This window comes from Aquila chrysaetos, chromosome 2 (assembly GCF_900496995.4).
Source record: "Aquila chrysaetos chrysaetos chromosome 2, bAquChr1.4, whole genome shotgun sequence".
NCBI classification, from domain to species: Eukaryota; Metazoa; Chordata; class Aves; order Accipitriformes; family Accipitridae; genus Aquila; species Aquila chrysaetos.
The window spans coordinates 19,655,517-19,672,085 of NC_044005.1; the positions used below are offsets into that span (position 1 = coordinate 19,655,517).

Consider the following 16,569-nt stretch of genomic DNA (forward strand, 5'->3'; position numbering starts at 1 on the left):
AAGCACCATTATTCTAACCATGGAAGTGGTATTCACACACCAGTTCCAGTATCTTGTTACCATCTTCTGGTTTAGCTATAGCTGATTACTTACAGAAGTAGTTAGCTGTGGTATAAGAACATTAAATGATCAAAGATCTGTTTCATCCTTGTTAAACTGTTCTAATGCTCAGTCATGTTCTTAATTGAAAAGGTCTCATTTCTTTATGGAGTTTGTATACAACAGGCTTTCAGTTTCTTATGGCTTCTTCAACTAGATGAAAGAACTTTCTACTGTCATAATTGTTTCCTAAACAAAAGTACGCTTGACTGTCATCAAGTTGTTTATTAAGCTTTTTAGGATATGACATATTGAGCTTATCAATGTCCTACTAGGAGAGATGTTTTCCATCAGAAATTTTCCTAGATACTCATCTTTAAGTCTCTAACTTCAAGCATATTCTTTTCAGGAGGAGACCATAGTGCTAAGCAACAAAATTCAGTAATGCGTTCAACATTACCTGTTCATACAGTGATTATTTATGAGGCAGTACCAACAGCTGCATTTCTGCCTTTCAGGAGAGGGATTGTGCTGAATGTGTTTTCAATTAGTTAAGTCAGTTGCCATTATCCTGAACATTATCTCAACTTGCAGTTTTCCAGGGTACTATTGCTTGTTATGTATCTCTCACTGATTTCTTGATGGAACCTGTTGCTCTTTGAAATTACTTTTTGTTATTTGGTTCAGAAGAACCCAGTTTATCTGGTGTTCATGTTGTTGTGTACGTCACATACGTGTGTATATGCACATAGATCCCTTTACTCCACACAAGCTAACCACTGATTTTGTGATCTTATGAAGAAAAAAAATCATGTAACTTGTCACATTTCATACTGAATAAAGCCAAGGAAAAAGAACGGTAAATAGATCATGAGTATGTTGAAACTCAAGGCTTTTAGAATAATCTACAGTTGTGTCCTGTGTTCCCATAATTACAAAATTATAAAAAACTACCTTATACACATATGCATGTGCGTTAATTATATGAAGGTACTTGTTCACAATTAGAAAAATAAAACCCTTATTTTCTAGGCCTTGCTTAATTAAAAATTAATTGCCAATTCTAACTGGAAGAAAATAAAGAAGTTGGAGAAGTTGATAGGAAAAATTCTAGCATACATTACTTATATGTAGCAAATAATGCACTTGTATTTGTTTTGTTTCATCCTCAGTGCTGTTCTTTGCTTCAGGTTCTGTTAAAGTGTGGGAACACGCTACACCTGGCTGTGCTTTCTGTAATGTTAAGGCTGAGTTTGAATATGAAAAATAATTTGTGGTATTACAGTTCAGCATCTACATTGTAGCTGTCAGAGCAGAAAAGCTGCTTCATGTGATTGGAATCTGCAGACTAGAAAGTTAATTGCTAAATCAGTTTAATAAAGAAGAGTGTTGCACCTTTTGAGTCTCTGGAGCTGGCCTGATTAGTAAAAATGAGCATAGCAAAATGAAATATTTCTTATTGACAACAGCAGATATGAAACCTTCAAAATTAGTGTATAATGCTAATTTAATATATTTAATCTCAGTATAGTAATAATGAATTTCCTTTTGGCATTCAGCTATTAAGTTGAAAATTTCAGCAAAATATTGAGTATGAATTTAAAATTCTTAAAATTAGAAATAATGCTGTCGGGTGAACCTTTACCCCTGCCCCCCCTTTAGTGTACTGATAAGTACTTGTGGTGCCATTGCTTGTTCCCAATTTGGGAAGAGTGTGTGTACAATTTTCCTTTTCACTTAAGACTTATCTCCTGCCTTTTGCAGCTGGTACCTTCAGTAAGCTGATATTTATCATTCCTTCTTTCAGACTAAATAGGACAGTACCAGCAGGAGCATTTAAACAAGCATAATAAATGGGAAATCAGTGTTCTGTTCAATTGTTTTTTTCCATATAGAATCTGGCAGCTGTTTTCACTTAACTTATTTGAATTATTTAAATTTTTAATTACATGTATTTTAGGTATGAGTCTATAAGATAATTTTTATACTAGTGTATCTTCCCAATAATTGAAGAATGTGCCCTTAAATAACAATTTTCCCCCCAAAATTAGTGTTTAGAAAGAGCCATGAAGTTTGCATTTGAAGAGTTCCATCTCTGGTATCAATTTGCATTGTCCTTGATGGCAGCAGGAAAAGTAAGTCTTAATTTTTTGATGTAATTCTTCTATTGATGGCTTTTGATAACAACATTTGGCACTTTTGTAATTTTCATCTGTAGTGTTTTTGAAAATAATTCTAATCCTTAAATCAGCTAAGTACACTATACTACTGAATTTATGCCTAGTGCTGTATAAAGAATGTTGTTGCTTCAATAGTTTCTAACTTAGCAACACTGAAAGGTGATGATAAGAATTATCTTGCCGACAAGCTTAAGCTAAGCTAATAGAGTGTCAGTAGTGAATTATACCAGATCATATTATCCAGTAACAACTTAAGTGCTGTTTTGATGAATGAATTTTATGCTTAGGTACAAATTAACACTGTTTCATGATGCTGTTGCTTTTTTTTTCTTTGGGAATTTCTGACTGTGTCTTTTTTAATATTACTGTATTTGAGACTGTGTATTCTGTGCAATTAAAGTGAGATGGATTTTTTTTTTTTAATTTTATATAACCTAGGAACTTTAATGTTATCAGATGCAATCTTCTATTTTCAGTTCTTTTTGCTTTTCCTTGTCATGTTATGGAAAATAAATCCCATTCATTATGTAATGTAAATAATACTGATTTTCTAGAAGATCATTCTCAATGGGGGTAACTTCAGCATGGGGGAAAGGAATGATTTCTATCTTCTTTAGACAATACTTTCAGAAGCACATTGGTTCTGAAGAGGCTTGATTCTTCTTCCCATTCTCTGTTTACTTTGAGTTATCTTCTAAACTGAGATTGGGTGGAGGCAAATTAATTAAAAAAGAGGAGCAGTGCCAGTCTGTTATACAATGTTGTATCAGAGCTATTCCTAAGTGCTGTTGTAACTCCCAAAGAACACTAAAACTCTGCTTGTTCTGAAGACTGTCCTGTTCCTGCTCTTTCCTTTGCCTGGCTCAAATGTTGTGAGCTTACAGGCCTAGCAAAGTTTTAAATGCATCTCAAAACTGTTTTCTGAATTATGTACTACTGGAATTACATTCTGGGCAAATGTTTCACTGGGGACACTTAATGATAGTTCATGGGGTTAAATAACAGCAGCAGTGCCTAAAGTCTTGCGTTTCACTTGGTTGAGGAGCCGTGACAAATTGTCAACAAATTGTTTAGTAATGTCTCCTTCACGTGGGAAAAATAAAGTAAGTGTTGGAATTCTGTCTGTGAAACATATTTATGCTTTTAGTAATTTCAATGGAAAATGTTTTTAACAGTCTGCTCGAGCTGTTAAAGTCTTGAAGGAATGTATACGTTTGAAACCAGATGATGCAACTATTCCACTCCTTGCTGCAAAGCTCTGTATGGGATCTCTCCACTGGGTAAGCTTTGCCACTCTTTGTCTTTTCAGCAAGAGCTGTGCTAAAATGCAACCAAATCGTGGTTTAAGGATGTAGCAAATAGTTTTGCACAGTGACTACATGCACTTGGTCATCTCTATAAATACAGCACAAATATGTATATGCACATGTACATCCCTGTTTGAATGGCTAATTTAAAAAATTTGACAGCAATGGTTATGTTTATCAAGGTAGCATATCTTGATACTGATCTAAGACTAAAATGTATTAGAAATTGAAACATTGGCATACAGAGATTAAAAATGCAACTTAGACTTCTGTTTCCTTGGTGCAAGAGGAAAATAACTTTTTTTGGAAGATAATGAGACAAATCTCTCATATTCAAGAGAGTCGTCTGGTAATACCATGTTTGCAGGCAGCTGAGGTTTATGAATTCCTAGTAGGGGCAGTGTCTTTTTAAAAAGTGTTACTTGTGTTGTATTTTAGATAACCTTGAAATTGGTGTATCTGTACAAAAACCATCAAGGTGATCAGAGATCATCATGTGGTTTTCAAGATTACATGTGTAATTTTTAGAAGAATGAGTATATTTTAAAAAGGAAGAAAAGAAGGGGGAAGGGTCACAATCAGAAATTGAGAAAATAGTGCAGTAGCAGGAACATGACTTGTTGATGCTGACAAAAATACAGTCTTAATTAACGTAGATCCTAGTTCTGTAAATTGTTCCCTATGGATTGACTCCATGTGGAGTAGTTTACTGTACTTAGCATTTACATTTACTAGAATGGATTCAAATGTTATTTTTTTCGTACTAGATTGTTAAATAGTGTGCTAGCATGGGTATGCAGTTGTATCTTGATCTTTTACATGTTTATTTATGAGCTTGTATACATTCAGCAATACTGTATGTGATGCAGAGTTCTGCACGGCTATACTTTTTTTGCAGGGTTGGAGCCATAGTTCTTGTAACTGATTTTCCTAAAGAAATGGTTCACGGGGCAAGAACTGTATTTATGAAATGCAAAAATGATAGATGGCATATATGAACCAGAAATGCCTTTTTTATTTAAAAAAAAAAAAAGGAAGAAAAAAAAAGAAAAAAGGCGAAACCACTATAAGTTTAGAATGAACTGTGTTATGTGCCAGAGTTTGTCCCAACCATAGGAATGGGTGCTTCAGCTTAAAATCTGTGTTCTTTACTCAGTATTTAGAAGGAAAATTAAGTCTCGTAAAAAATGAAATAGTCCTTAAAAGCAATCATGGCTGAGATTTCAACAGACTCAGTGTGCATAATACACATGCTATGTGTTCTTCTCATTATAATGTGAGATTTAGCTAATTTTAGACTTACATGGATGTTTTATAATGTTTTCAGTTGGAAGAAGCTGAAAGATTTGCCAAAACAGTTGTTGATCTTGGGGACAAAACATCAGAGTTCAAAGCAAAAGGCTACTTGGCACTGGGGTTGACTTACAGTCTGCAGGCTACTGATGGTAAGATAAGAATAAATATTCACATTTGGAAATTCCCATGTTGCCTAAAAAAGGATACCTAGCAGAACGCTAGACTTAAAATTAAAGCTTCTGTGTGCAACCTTTTTTTCAGTCAATGTATTAAAACTTCTTCAATGAGCATGTGCAATGAAATCTCTTGATCTTGCCTATCACTGATTAAATATATCCTTTTTAGCATCTTTGCGAGGGATGCAAGAGGTCTTGCAGAGAAAGGCTCTTCTTGCATTTCAGAGGTGAGTGGGTGTTAATCTTTTCATTTCATTCTGCTTTATGTAGTGAAAGGCTTTTATTATGTGTTAAAAAGAGGGACTTGTAAAAGATTGTGTAATGAGGATTTCACCTCTGGGAGTCTCCTTCATGAGTACTGAATGTATTTCTTTAGCATTTACTTCATCATTTTCTCTCAGAAGTATCTAAATTGATTTCTAAGGATTTCCTTTTATTTCATTTTAAAGACATTTGTGTTGCTCTCCAGTATAAAATATTTTCTTAAAGGAGTATTCTGTTATGATCTAGAAGGGAAATTTGTATGATGCAAGGTTTCAAGTTGTGGTTCCATGTGATAGTGTTTCTAGAAGAGTTGGTTGCTGATCGGATTGTATCACAGGCTTTTGCAATTATCTCTGTAGAGGCAGAGCAATAATTGAGGCCCTGCTGCTGTGGATGAGGGGTGAAATGCAGGGGGAAAGAAAAAATTCTGTCTGGAGATTTAACAGGCAATGACAATGCAAATGCCCCATCTTTCAAGTCAAGTGCCTTACACAGAGGTTGTGCTGTTGGGGATGACTAGTTCGTTCTCAAGGGTTTGACTCTACAAATGAAATGACAATAAACAGGTGAATGAGAACATCTCTACCCTAATTATAGAAGAAACAAATCTTGATGATAAAGCTGGCAGATGTGCTGCAGCACCTAAATATGTCTTTTTTTATGTCTATATACCCTTGAAAACCCTGCTTTGGTGAGATAGGCCGAAATGCTTCAGTGAAACTGATTTGTGCATTAATGTTAATATGAAGTCTCAGGTTTTTGTTGGTGATTTTGTATCTGAGGGGATAGGGTTGAAAGTGTGTTTTGCAGGTAACTTTAGAGTGAAGCTGGTATGTATTGGTCCTTCCTTTTTCTGTCTTGTCTTAACTATTCCTCTGTACGTAAATATGTTTTAACATATCTTTGCTCTTCCTGTTCCTTAATGTTTTTAATAGTTTTTTCTTACTTCAGCATTCTTTCTCCATGTTGAGACTGAACTTTCTACCTCCTGGTTTATACCTCAGTTCCTCACCCATCCCTCTTACCACTGACTTAATCATCACTGTTTCAAAACTACTGTGCTAACCTTTTCTCACCATTTCTACCCATTCACTACTTTTGAGGTTCTAATAGTGAATTGCTTTCTTCTGCTGATTCTTTGAAAGAGTAAGGGATGAAATGAACCATACCTTGAAGCTAATCCATTCCAGCTCAGTGCCTGCTGACTCTACCCTCCAGTTTAGTGTAGCGATACCCAAAATTCTGAGAGTTGTTCCCTGCTATCGATCTGTCTGGAAAATTGCCATTTTCTGAGAGTTGAGGTTGCACAGTGTTTGGACCACCCATAAATATGAGGATGCTTTTATAGGTAGCATACTGCTTATTGTGGTAATATTTTATTACTTTGCTCTAGAATAAGAATAAGTGGTTTGAGTGCAAACAGAATAAGCAATAAACAGTAGGTTAGGAGAACTATTTTTCAAACAATATTCAGCTTCTTATCACTGCAAAATTACTCTTTCACACTCTCTATTCGTATATTGTTGCTTGGTTGTGTGTTATGTTTTCTTTCACCCAGGAACTTTTCTGTTTCATTCTCTACAGCTGAACAATAAGTCTCTTGATACCTTCTTAACTGTTCAGTTTTGAAGACTTTCTAGCAGCAAATAGTGCCAGCTGGAATCTGAAAACATACCTAGCATCTCTTCAGTGAACCATTACGGATGTCCTTTAGCTATATAGGTTGAGTGGAACTTCAGTTTTGTAGCAATATGGAGCTTTGAAATATACACAGAAAGTGTTGGGAACGTGGGGCTGATTGCATCTGCCTTTTATGTATTTTTCTGATGCTTTGGGGTTTTCTTTGTTCCTTTTTTTTTTTTTCCCCCCAGTTGATACAACCTCCCAGACACAATGTTTTGTATTTTTAAGTGCATGTTCCAGGATATTGATGTTAGGTTCTATATTCATCCTTTCTGCTGGCCTTTCCCAGAATGAACTTGTACATAGGCTTTTATTTAAAGTATCTTTCAAAGGTTTTAGTAATGTGCAGGGTATATGTTTTGAAAACTCTAGTGAATTGCTAATATTGCTGTTTGTGATCTTGCTGATATGAGTAGCTTGGACGCCATGCAGAATCTGGAGTAGAATGGTTTGGCCCTTGAAAAGAACAGAGTTTCTGCATCTCAAAAGTCCCATAGCTACCTTCTCAGAGAAGGGGAAAAGTATGTTTTGAAAGGTGATTGTTCTGTATATTAACATGTTTCCCCACTTGTGTTCATAGGGAGACTCGCACCTGATAGATCAGCTGTACTGGAAATACACTTCAGTGTGGTTGATAATGTTGCTGGTTCTTTGTGTTGATAACATAGGTATAGGATGTTACCGAAAATTTGTTACCACAGAGAGGATGTTATGCTCAGCATACCAGAGTCATGCCCACTTTCTCTTCCCACATCTTAAAAATAAATGTTTTCCAGGAGGTGGAAGTTGAAATTCTCCTTTCATCTACGCAGTTTATAAAGTGAGCAGCTATACTGGACTCAGTATTTTGATGTGCCAAGTTTTTTTGTTTGGTTTTTGAGGGTTTTTTAATCGCTTACCTAGAGGACCAGTTCCTGAATAAATAGAGGTTCTGAAGGAATGTAGTTATGGTTTGGATCCTTGCCTATGCTAGATTTCAAGGCTACCAGTCTGTGATAGTGGCCATTTGAGAAGGTGCTTGTTGCCGTCTTTGCAAAGTGCTGAGGGGGTGTTTGTTTCACTAACTTTTTTTTTATTTTGCAGACTTTCAGTGCTTTTTCTGTGATTGGTGTGAATTGAAGTTTCACAAAACTCACTAAATGTTTGATAGATAGTAACAGCTTTATTCTTTCACTAGCTGAAGTTCGGGTGACTGAATCAGTACTCTCTAAGTTAAAATCTCTTGTTCTCACTTAGTCTTGCTTAATTTGTGAACTTAAATTTAAAAAAGGACTGGTCCCAGACCCTGTTAGGATTTATATTTGACTCTAATCTCCAATTTAGAGGAAAAGTTAACAAAATATGAAACTGTCCCCTAACAACTTAAATTACTTTGATATATGTTGGGTGTAGTTGCTAAACTAACGGAGCTGTCTCTGGACTTGAGAAGACAGAAATGCACAAGTCAGATGCAGAATGTTCCCTTTGTGGTTGTAATGGATTAAAGGTTGTCCTAGTTTCAGCTGGGATAGAGTTAACTGTCTTCCTAGTAGCTGGTACGGTGCTATGTTTTGAGTTCAGTATGTGAAGAATGTTGATAACACTGATGTTTTCAGTTGTTGCTAAGTAGTGTTTAGACTAATGTCAAGGATTTTTCAGCTTCTCATGCCCAGCCAGCGAGAAAGCTGGAGGGGCACAAGAAGTTGGAAGGGGACACAGCCAGGGCACCTGACCCAAACTGGCCAAGAGGGTATTCCAGACCATGGGATGTCCCATCTAGTATAGGAACTGGGGAGTGGGGGCGGGGAATCGCCGCTGGGGGACTAGCGGGGTGCCGGTCGGCGGGTGGTGAGCAATTGCACTGCGCATCATTTGTACATTCCAATCCTTTCATTATTGCTGTTGTCATTTTATTAGTGTTAACATTATCATTATTAGTTTCTTCTTTTCTGTTCTATTAAACTGTTCTTATCTCAGCCCGCGGGTTTTGCTTCTTTTTCCCGATTTTCTCCCCCATCCCACTGGGTGGGGGGGAAGTGAGTGAGCGGCTGCGTGGTGCTTAGTTGCTGGCTGGGGTTAAACCATGACAAAGGTCAATTTTGTTCCTCCCTCCCATGGAGACAGCTCATTAGATGTTCTGACGATTATTACACTTCCTATTTCTAAGTAAGCCTCGATTGAAAGGATGCAACAAATATAAATAAAAAAAATAGTTCCAGGCTTGCTGCCCAGTATTTACTATGCATTATTTTAGGGTACAGCCATAATTTTTTTTTGTCTTTGTGCTCAAGCATCCCGCCAAAAAAACAACTTATCTTGCAGCAGAAAGATTGTATTGCAGGGGAAAATAATAGTGTATTACAAGAACATCTTCTGTAGGATAAGTGTCAAAAAGAACAAGACAAAGTGTGTGCATTTGACCAAAACATTAAAAACAAACAAATTCAAAAAAAGGTGGAAAAAAGTTATTTGTTTTAGTAACTGGGGTTACTTGCAACAGCAGTAGTTACAAATATTTTAAGAGAGAATAATCACAAAATACTGCTGCTATTGGGCAGTTCAACATTTCTGTGGACAAAAGTTATATTTATAAAAAGATCATCAGCATAAACTTTTTCACCTGAACTTCAAATGTAGGTTCATGATGGATCAGATCTTATGCTGCCTTTTAGTATAATGCTATGATAAAGAAGCTGTCTGGCCTACATTTCTTTCATTGCTATGTAGCAAGGTGCTCTGCTAACTTAATCTCAAAGGTACTCAATGCCAAGAGGTAACTGGCTTTCTAAGAGGCTTAGTGTGCTGGACTGAAAATGTGCTTATATTTTGGGAGCCTGAAGAATGAACAAAACTCTGATCTACTTTGCTGCTACTCTTACTCTTTGAGTTCTGTGATTCAGAACCATCCTGGTCAGGGTTGGTGCGATTGCTTGTTGTGCAGATGACATAATTCTTCTCTTTTGAAGGCATGTTGTTTTGGGGGATTATTTTTTTTCCTCATTTTTCTATAAGAAAACTCTGCTTAATGAATTTTTATTATAACTGTTTTTAGATAATTACATCTGCTGTTTGTTTAGGAGTATATTTTAATTGGAGAATCATTATGTATTGCTCATTTTAAAGATTTATACTGAAATTATGTAATTGATTTCTATTAAAAATGACTCTCTAATGACTCAAAGTGTTTCCTTTAAATCAAGGGTGATTGAGAAGTATGAGAAGTCACTGGAATGAACACCACTTATATAAAAATATGAGCTTATGTGTAGTGAAGAGATCTGAATATGGATACGTGAATATATATGCATTTGCGTGTATGTCTAACCTGTATTAACGGGAAAAATTCACTGGTTTTCTGTTTTGTTTCTTTGTTTTTAAGGGCTCACAGTTTGTCTCCAACAGATCATCTGGCAGCATTTTACTTGGCACTGCAGCTTGCCATATCCAGACAGGTTAGTTGTGTTTTAAAAGTGCAGCCTCACACTGTCATATGAAGATTAGAATTTTTATCTGTTTATGGATACAGATGAAGATTTCTTCAATAAAACCCTGGTTTTCCTGGTGCATATATGCATATATATGGAAAAACAACCCCAAAATACTCTCTCTGAACACCTTCAGTCTTGTACACTTCTCCAGACTTCTGCCACAGTATTTCCAGCTCTAGGATCAGAAATAAGTCATTCAATTTATTTGGTTCAGCATTTATGTTGCTGGATGGAGAGGGGGAAAAAAAAAGTCAATTTTTACCCTGTTTTTACCTATTATGTGTAATCTCTGCTCAGACTGGTTATCTGGAGGGTAGAACTCTTGAATCTAGTCTTCAGTGATCTTGACAGTGCTTAAATCTTGAGTATCTGCTAAGATCCATGCCTTTTCTGAATACTTGTAGGAGGTTTGGTTGTTGGAACAAAATTACAAAAATGTGTTTAAGAAAACTGGAAAATATTTTAAAGCTATAAAAGAGATCATAGCTCAGTCCAACTTGTACAGCTGTTATGATTAAGGGATTTAGGATTCTACCATATATCACATGAATTTGGATAATGTGGAGCTGCTTTGTATATCTCATGGTAAGCCTTTTCCTGTCATGTTTGTTTTAGGAAGGAGTTTTGAACACAGCAGTTTACATCTCTAGGTGACTGCTTTTCATTGCTAATGAGTAGCAGAGACATTGGACTATGTCACATTAGAGCGGAATGGATTGTCACTTTAATAGCACAAAATATTTTTCAGTAACAGGCTATGACTCTGTACTTATAAATTCCAAACTTCTCATGTTGCTTAATTAAATTTCCTGGTTTTAACACTTAGTGTACTTATTTTGAGCAGAAGCACATGCAGCTGAGAAGATCATGAAATTCCACATGAAGAAAAGTTACTGTTGTAGTCTAGCTGTACATTTTATTTAATGTATTACAATTAAAATATTTTCAAAATCATATAGTAATACAACCAATACTTGAAAAGGAATAGTAAGTGAATATTTTAAAGGGCTGAAGGGAACTGTTTTATTAAAACATGTATCTTATTTTCCAGAGTTAATATATTATTTAATTTTTACTGTTTACTCTAGAGCATCAGGTCCATTTTAGTAGTATCTTACAGGAGTCTATAGAATTCTACATGGTATCCAGGTGAACATTTTGAAAATTTTATGGACGTGCAATCAAGTAGTAGGCAATACTTCTAATAGTGGTGCTTTCTTTTTCTGCCTTTTTTTTTTTTTTTTTTTTTTAATCAGATACCAGAAGCTTTGGGTTATGTTCGTCAGGCTCTGCAACTACAAGGAGATGATGCCAACTCTCTTCATCTCCTTGCACTCTTGCTATCAGCCCAGAAACACTATCATGATGCTTTGAATATCATTGATATGGCCTTGAGTGAATATCCAGAAAATTTTATGTGAGTGAATGTCATGTTTGCTTTCTACGCTTTCTCTCATATTTATTTTTCTTAGATTCTCATCTCATTCATTTCAAGAGGAGATGGATTTGAAGATTGGTCTGGGTTTTTTTCCAACAGTCTTTCCCCCTGCCCATTTAATGCAAGTCTGCTTTTTATTAAAGGCTTGTTAAATAATTTTGATCAAGGATTTGCTTTTGAAAGGAAGGCTAGAGCTGGATAGTTGATCTTATTTTGTTTTTTTCCACAGACTGTTGTTTAGGTAATTTCTCCCTGTTGCATGCTTTAGAGTATTTTTCTGTCTCCTGTTTTTATACAATATTCTAAGAAGGATAAACAGGACTTTACTATTAGCTAGGATAGATTAATCCCATCCTACAGATAACTCTATGCATATTATATGGAATCTATTCTGTAAAGTACATCATAACAGAGAATCTCCTCTTTTGCCTGTATAATAACCAGTCAACTGAAGTTGGCTGTTGGATAACTAAATAAGTTAACAGGGAAGAAACATGTTTGGTAGATGTTCTCGTGTTGTTGAAGAAAAAAAATCATTCTTTGTGGTTATTCTTCATGCTAAGTATATCTTAAAACACAGTTGGATTTTGTACTTTTGTAAGCTATTTATTTATTTATTCATTTTCTTATGAAAATCTAATGAAATGCTTTGCAGTGAAATATCTCAGGGACAGCTTCTATTAACTTTCAATGTTCCATTCTGATGCTTTACCAACAGTCACCATGGTTGTGATCCATAGTATTACAAATATCCTAAATGCTTATTTAGACAATTTTTTGAAGTATCTCAATCTTAACTTTTAAATGACTGGCCTGTAACATAAATTGTTACTATATCAACCTACCAGAAAAATATGATTTCTTTAAGAATTATTAGTTTGAAAATAAAGATTATGGTGTTTTTCCTTCCTGTTCCTTGACATTTCATGCCTTCTGTTGGCTGTTTATATAAGGTACTGTTGCCTTTTTCCTTATAAATCTGACCAGGACCTCTGTTGATATCACCTCTCCTCAGAACTTCTGTGGCTTGCAGCCACTTCTGTGCAACTGCTTTTGTGGCCTTTTGCTGTTTCTTACTTCCTAGTTTATCCACACATGTATAACTTGCCTCTGTTCTTATTAGGGGCTTCCACACATGCTCCACGATTTCAGAACTATTTAGCAGTTCCTCTCCCAAACCTGTCTCTGCTTCCCTTAGGTCTGAGGGACCTGTCAGTAAGTCATGGTTTGAGAGACAATTGAAGTATCAGCTACCTAATTTTATACCCTATTATTGTTAAATATGTTCAAAGCACCATGATTTGTCATCTTCTGTCCTTGTTTCATCTTCTGCCACTTAGTGGCAATGTAAATGACAAAGAAGCTGCTATCTCAGAATAGAAATAATCTAGAATAAGTATTTCTGAAACTGCAGTTCTCCCTATTGTAATAAGAGAACAAAGGATCATTCAGTAAAATGATTAAAGTTACTCTTGTGAGCATTCAAAAGGTATTTATGGCTTTTTCAATATGGTTCATGGCCTTTCAGTACTTGTTTATAACTGCATCTTGTGGTTAAACATGTTGCCTGAGTTGTTTTAAAAAGTATTGATCTTTCTATTAATGTATGTATATATATTAATCATATGGGTCATAATAGTAATTCTAAATTGTTAGTCCTGTTGTATAATACAAACACCGTGGTGATACAGTGTATTATGTTACAACCTACTGATACAGATCAGGGAATTTGAGAGGAGTATCTTGGCAGTAGAAATTAACCATCAGATGTGGCAACAATTGCTGAAGAATCCAAGGTGAAACACAGCTATATGTATCTCTAGACAATCTTTTAGAGTCTTGTTTTTAATGCTGTTAAGTTACTTCTGGTTCCCAGAGAAGTAAGGATATGATTGAGATATCCTTGTGTGCTCTCTGCAATTGATAGTGACAGCCAGACAGACGCATCTGGTCAATAATGTAAATTTGGATTGATGCCTTCATGTAACTGGGTTATTTTTCAAGGATTTATCAGGAAAACCTCAAGTTTACAATCTGTTCTTGCATACTATATGTGGTGCTCTTGAAATGGTTGACAACATGTATGTGCATATATATAGAATATAAACCACAAGTGCTTAGTGTATCATTGATTCCATTTTCTTCTTCTGCAACTTCTGTAAACAATACAACCTCACGGTACTTCCTAGCAGACTGGCAAGAGATCCTCTTGTGTTCCTCTAAGGCTTGCTAATTTTTAGATATACTGAAACACTTGATTATTTGCCTATGGTACTTTATTGGCTTTTGTGAACACTTCAAATATCATCATGTGTTACGCTTTACCTTTCAGTTACATCTGCAAGCCCAGTAAGCTAGACAATACAAGAGTTTTCTTGGTATTCTCTGCATTTCTGTTAGAATCCATTACCTCAGTGTTATGCAAAATGATACTCTGGTGGCTTTGCAGCATAATAAATGTCTGTACTTGGAAAATATTAAAGTAAAACATAGGGCTTGTGATTTATGCTATTTCTTACTTCTTTTTTTGTTATTCTTATCTGCATACCTCTGTATGCTGTAATTGCATTGCTGTGCTGAGTGCTGTCCTGCCCTGTTAACAGCTGTATGTCCTTTTTGTTTTGCTTTTCTTCAAAAAGAATCTAATTTTTTAGAAGTTTATAATACTACATCTTTGTAAAATGCCAGAGGTTGCAAGGAAGTCATAGAATACACTGCAAGTCATGCTGAGAAGTGGATACTTTCCAACACTCTTCTGTTGTAATCAATTAGTAGGTATGTTGTCTGTCAGTTTTTAACATTTGAAAATCTGGTGCATTCATAGAATTCATGTTCAATATTTAAGGCATATGGCCAGCATACTTTCATATCTTAAATTAGTGTTAACCTTTGTGCACTGTAAAGCTAGAAAGTTGCTGAACAAACATGGCCAATCAGATAATGATTTTGCCCCGTGCACCTCTAGGTCAGTAAGCAGAAAGAAATTCCTCAGAGCCAAAGAATTCTATCCTATCATTATCTAAAGGAGTGGAAGGAATGAGCAAACATCACATTGTGCTGGTAGCAGCGAGGTATAGCTTTTTCTTTGAATAGAGAGTTGATTGTTCTTCCTTTGTTCATTACATTGGCAGCATAAATAGGCAATCTGCTCTGAGACCTTAAGGGGTATTGGAAAAACTATTGGTGAAAATCTAAGAAACCTCTAAAAGTGAAATAGGTATGTAGTAATGCTTTCCAAAAATAATCAAAATGCAAGATATTTGCTGAATATCTATACCACTATCAGTTCAAACTTTTTGTAAGCTTAAAATGCTATGTTGTAACCACTCTACTTATAAACGTTAACTGTGTTTTTCAGAGCAATACAATCAATCTACTTTTAAATGCTAGCTAATCTCTGAAGCCTCCTAAAATCTGAGAGTGCTTTGATCCAGGGACAAAAAGGTCTCTAGACAAAAGATTACTGAGCAGATTATGATTACTGAAAAGATTATGAATACTCTGCTTTGGTGAGATGGGTGGGAGTAAGGTGCCAGCACCAAAAAATCTGAATAGTTAATCTCAGTCAGGTCCTACTGCATTTGAATTCATCTAAAGTTACACTGTTTTTCCCCACCCTTCATTAGACAACTTGTCCCTGTAGTAGAAATGTGAAGTTCAGTTATTCCCCAGCTTGACAGGATTTGAACTCACAGATGATGCAGCTCAGAGTCCTAACCATCAAACTATGTGGGAGACTGGGTGAGATGATTCATTTTTCCTCTTGACACAGAAGCAGGGACATGCTGCCCTGAACACAAAGAGAGTAGGCAGGAGGGAGCCACAATATATCCTAAATTACTAGAGCACTTAACCATGAGGGTGGCTTGAGATCTTAGCTGCTTGGGTTTTCCTTGAATTTTATTTATTTTAATCCAATGATTGCCTACTCTGAATGTATAAGCATTCCCAGAGGTGTGCATTATAGTCTGAAGGTGTATTCAAGGTGATGCAAGGTAATGGTGGTTGTGTTGCATTGGTTCATACTGGGCTTGTATATCTTGTGCAATATATATACTACAGTTACATGTGCAATTACCTGAGGAGCCTTATTTACAAACTCCTTTCCATGACTCTTTCCTGTCTTTTAATCTGCTTGTTGCGAGGAATCTATATGTTAGTGGTCTTTTGAATGATATGAAGTCTTAAAAACAACTCTTCTATCTGTTTCTGCTTCAGTGTTAGTCAAAAGGAGACTCTCAGTCAAGGGAGACAGAGTTAGGTTTCTTACTTAAATACTTGTGATATTGTTTTCTTAATCTTAGCTGTTCGGGGTTCCCTCATTATTTCAAGTGTTGGGGTATTTAAAGATGATTATAGTGCCTCAAATGAGTGTAATTAGGCAAAATAAATAATAAATATTAATTGCTAATTTTATGCTGAAAATTGAACTGCAATGGATAGCAGCTGACAAGCTTTTAAAGTAGCAGAAGTAGGGAACAGCAGATGGGTTATTTGAGGAGTGCAAGCATGTTATTTTAATGTTAAGTACACTCAAAAAGGAAAGACATATGGTAACAGGTTTGAAGACAACTGAAGACTAAGTTCACAGTTTAAACATTTACATTTGTTGAAGTGTGATGGAAAATTTTTTTTCTTCCAAGAATATTTCACAGAAACATCAGGCCAATATGTCACTCCTGAAAACTATTAAATCCTTTCCTTCCTGACCCTCAAGGG

General features: G+C 35.7%; 1 protein-coding gene across 6 annotated transcripts in view; it reads left to right on the top strand.

Moving 5' to 3' along the window:
- The window catches only part of TTC7B (tetratricopeptide repeat domain 7B), a 143,620-nt gene that overhangs the window by 64,520 nt on the left and 62,531 nt on the right, over window positions 1-16,569 (top strand). For all 6 annotated transcript variants that reach the window (XM_030006513.2, XM_030006453.2, XM_030006519.2 and 3 more), the window contains 6 exons: window positions 2,091-2,174; window positions 3,395-3,499; window positions 4,854-4,971; window positions 5,168-5,225; window positions 10,304-10,376; window positions 11,669-11,829. In XM_030006513.2, coding sequence (XP_029862373.1) covers window positions 2,091-2,174; window positions 3,395-3,499; window positions 4,854-4,971; window positions 5,168-5,225; window positions 10,304-10,376; window positions 11,669-11,829 — 599 coding nt within the window. The remainder of the gene's footprint in view (window positions 1-2,090; window positions 2,175-3,394; window positions 3,500-4,853; window positions 4,972-5,167; window positions 5,226-10,303; window positions 10,377-11,668; window positions 11,830-16,569) is intronic.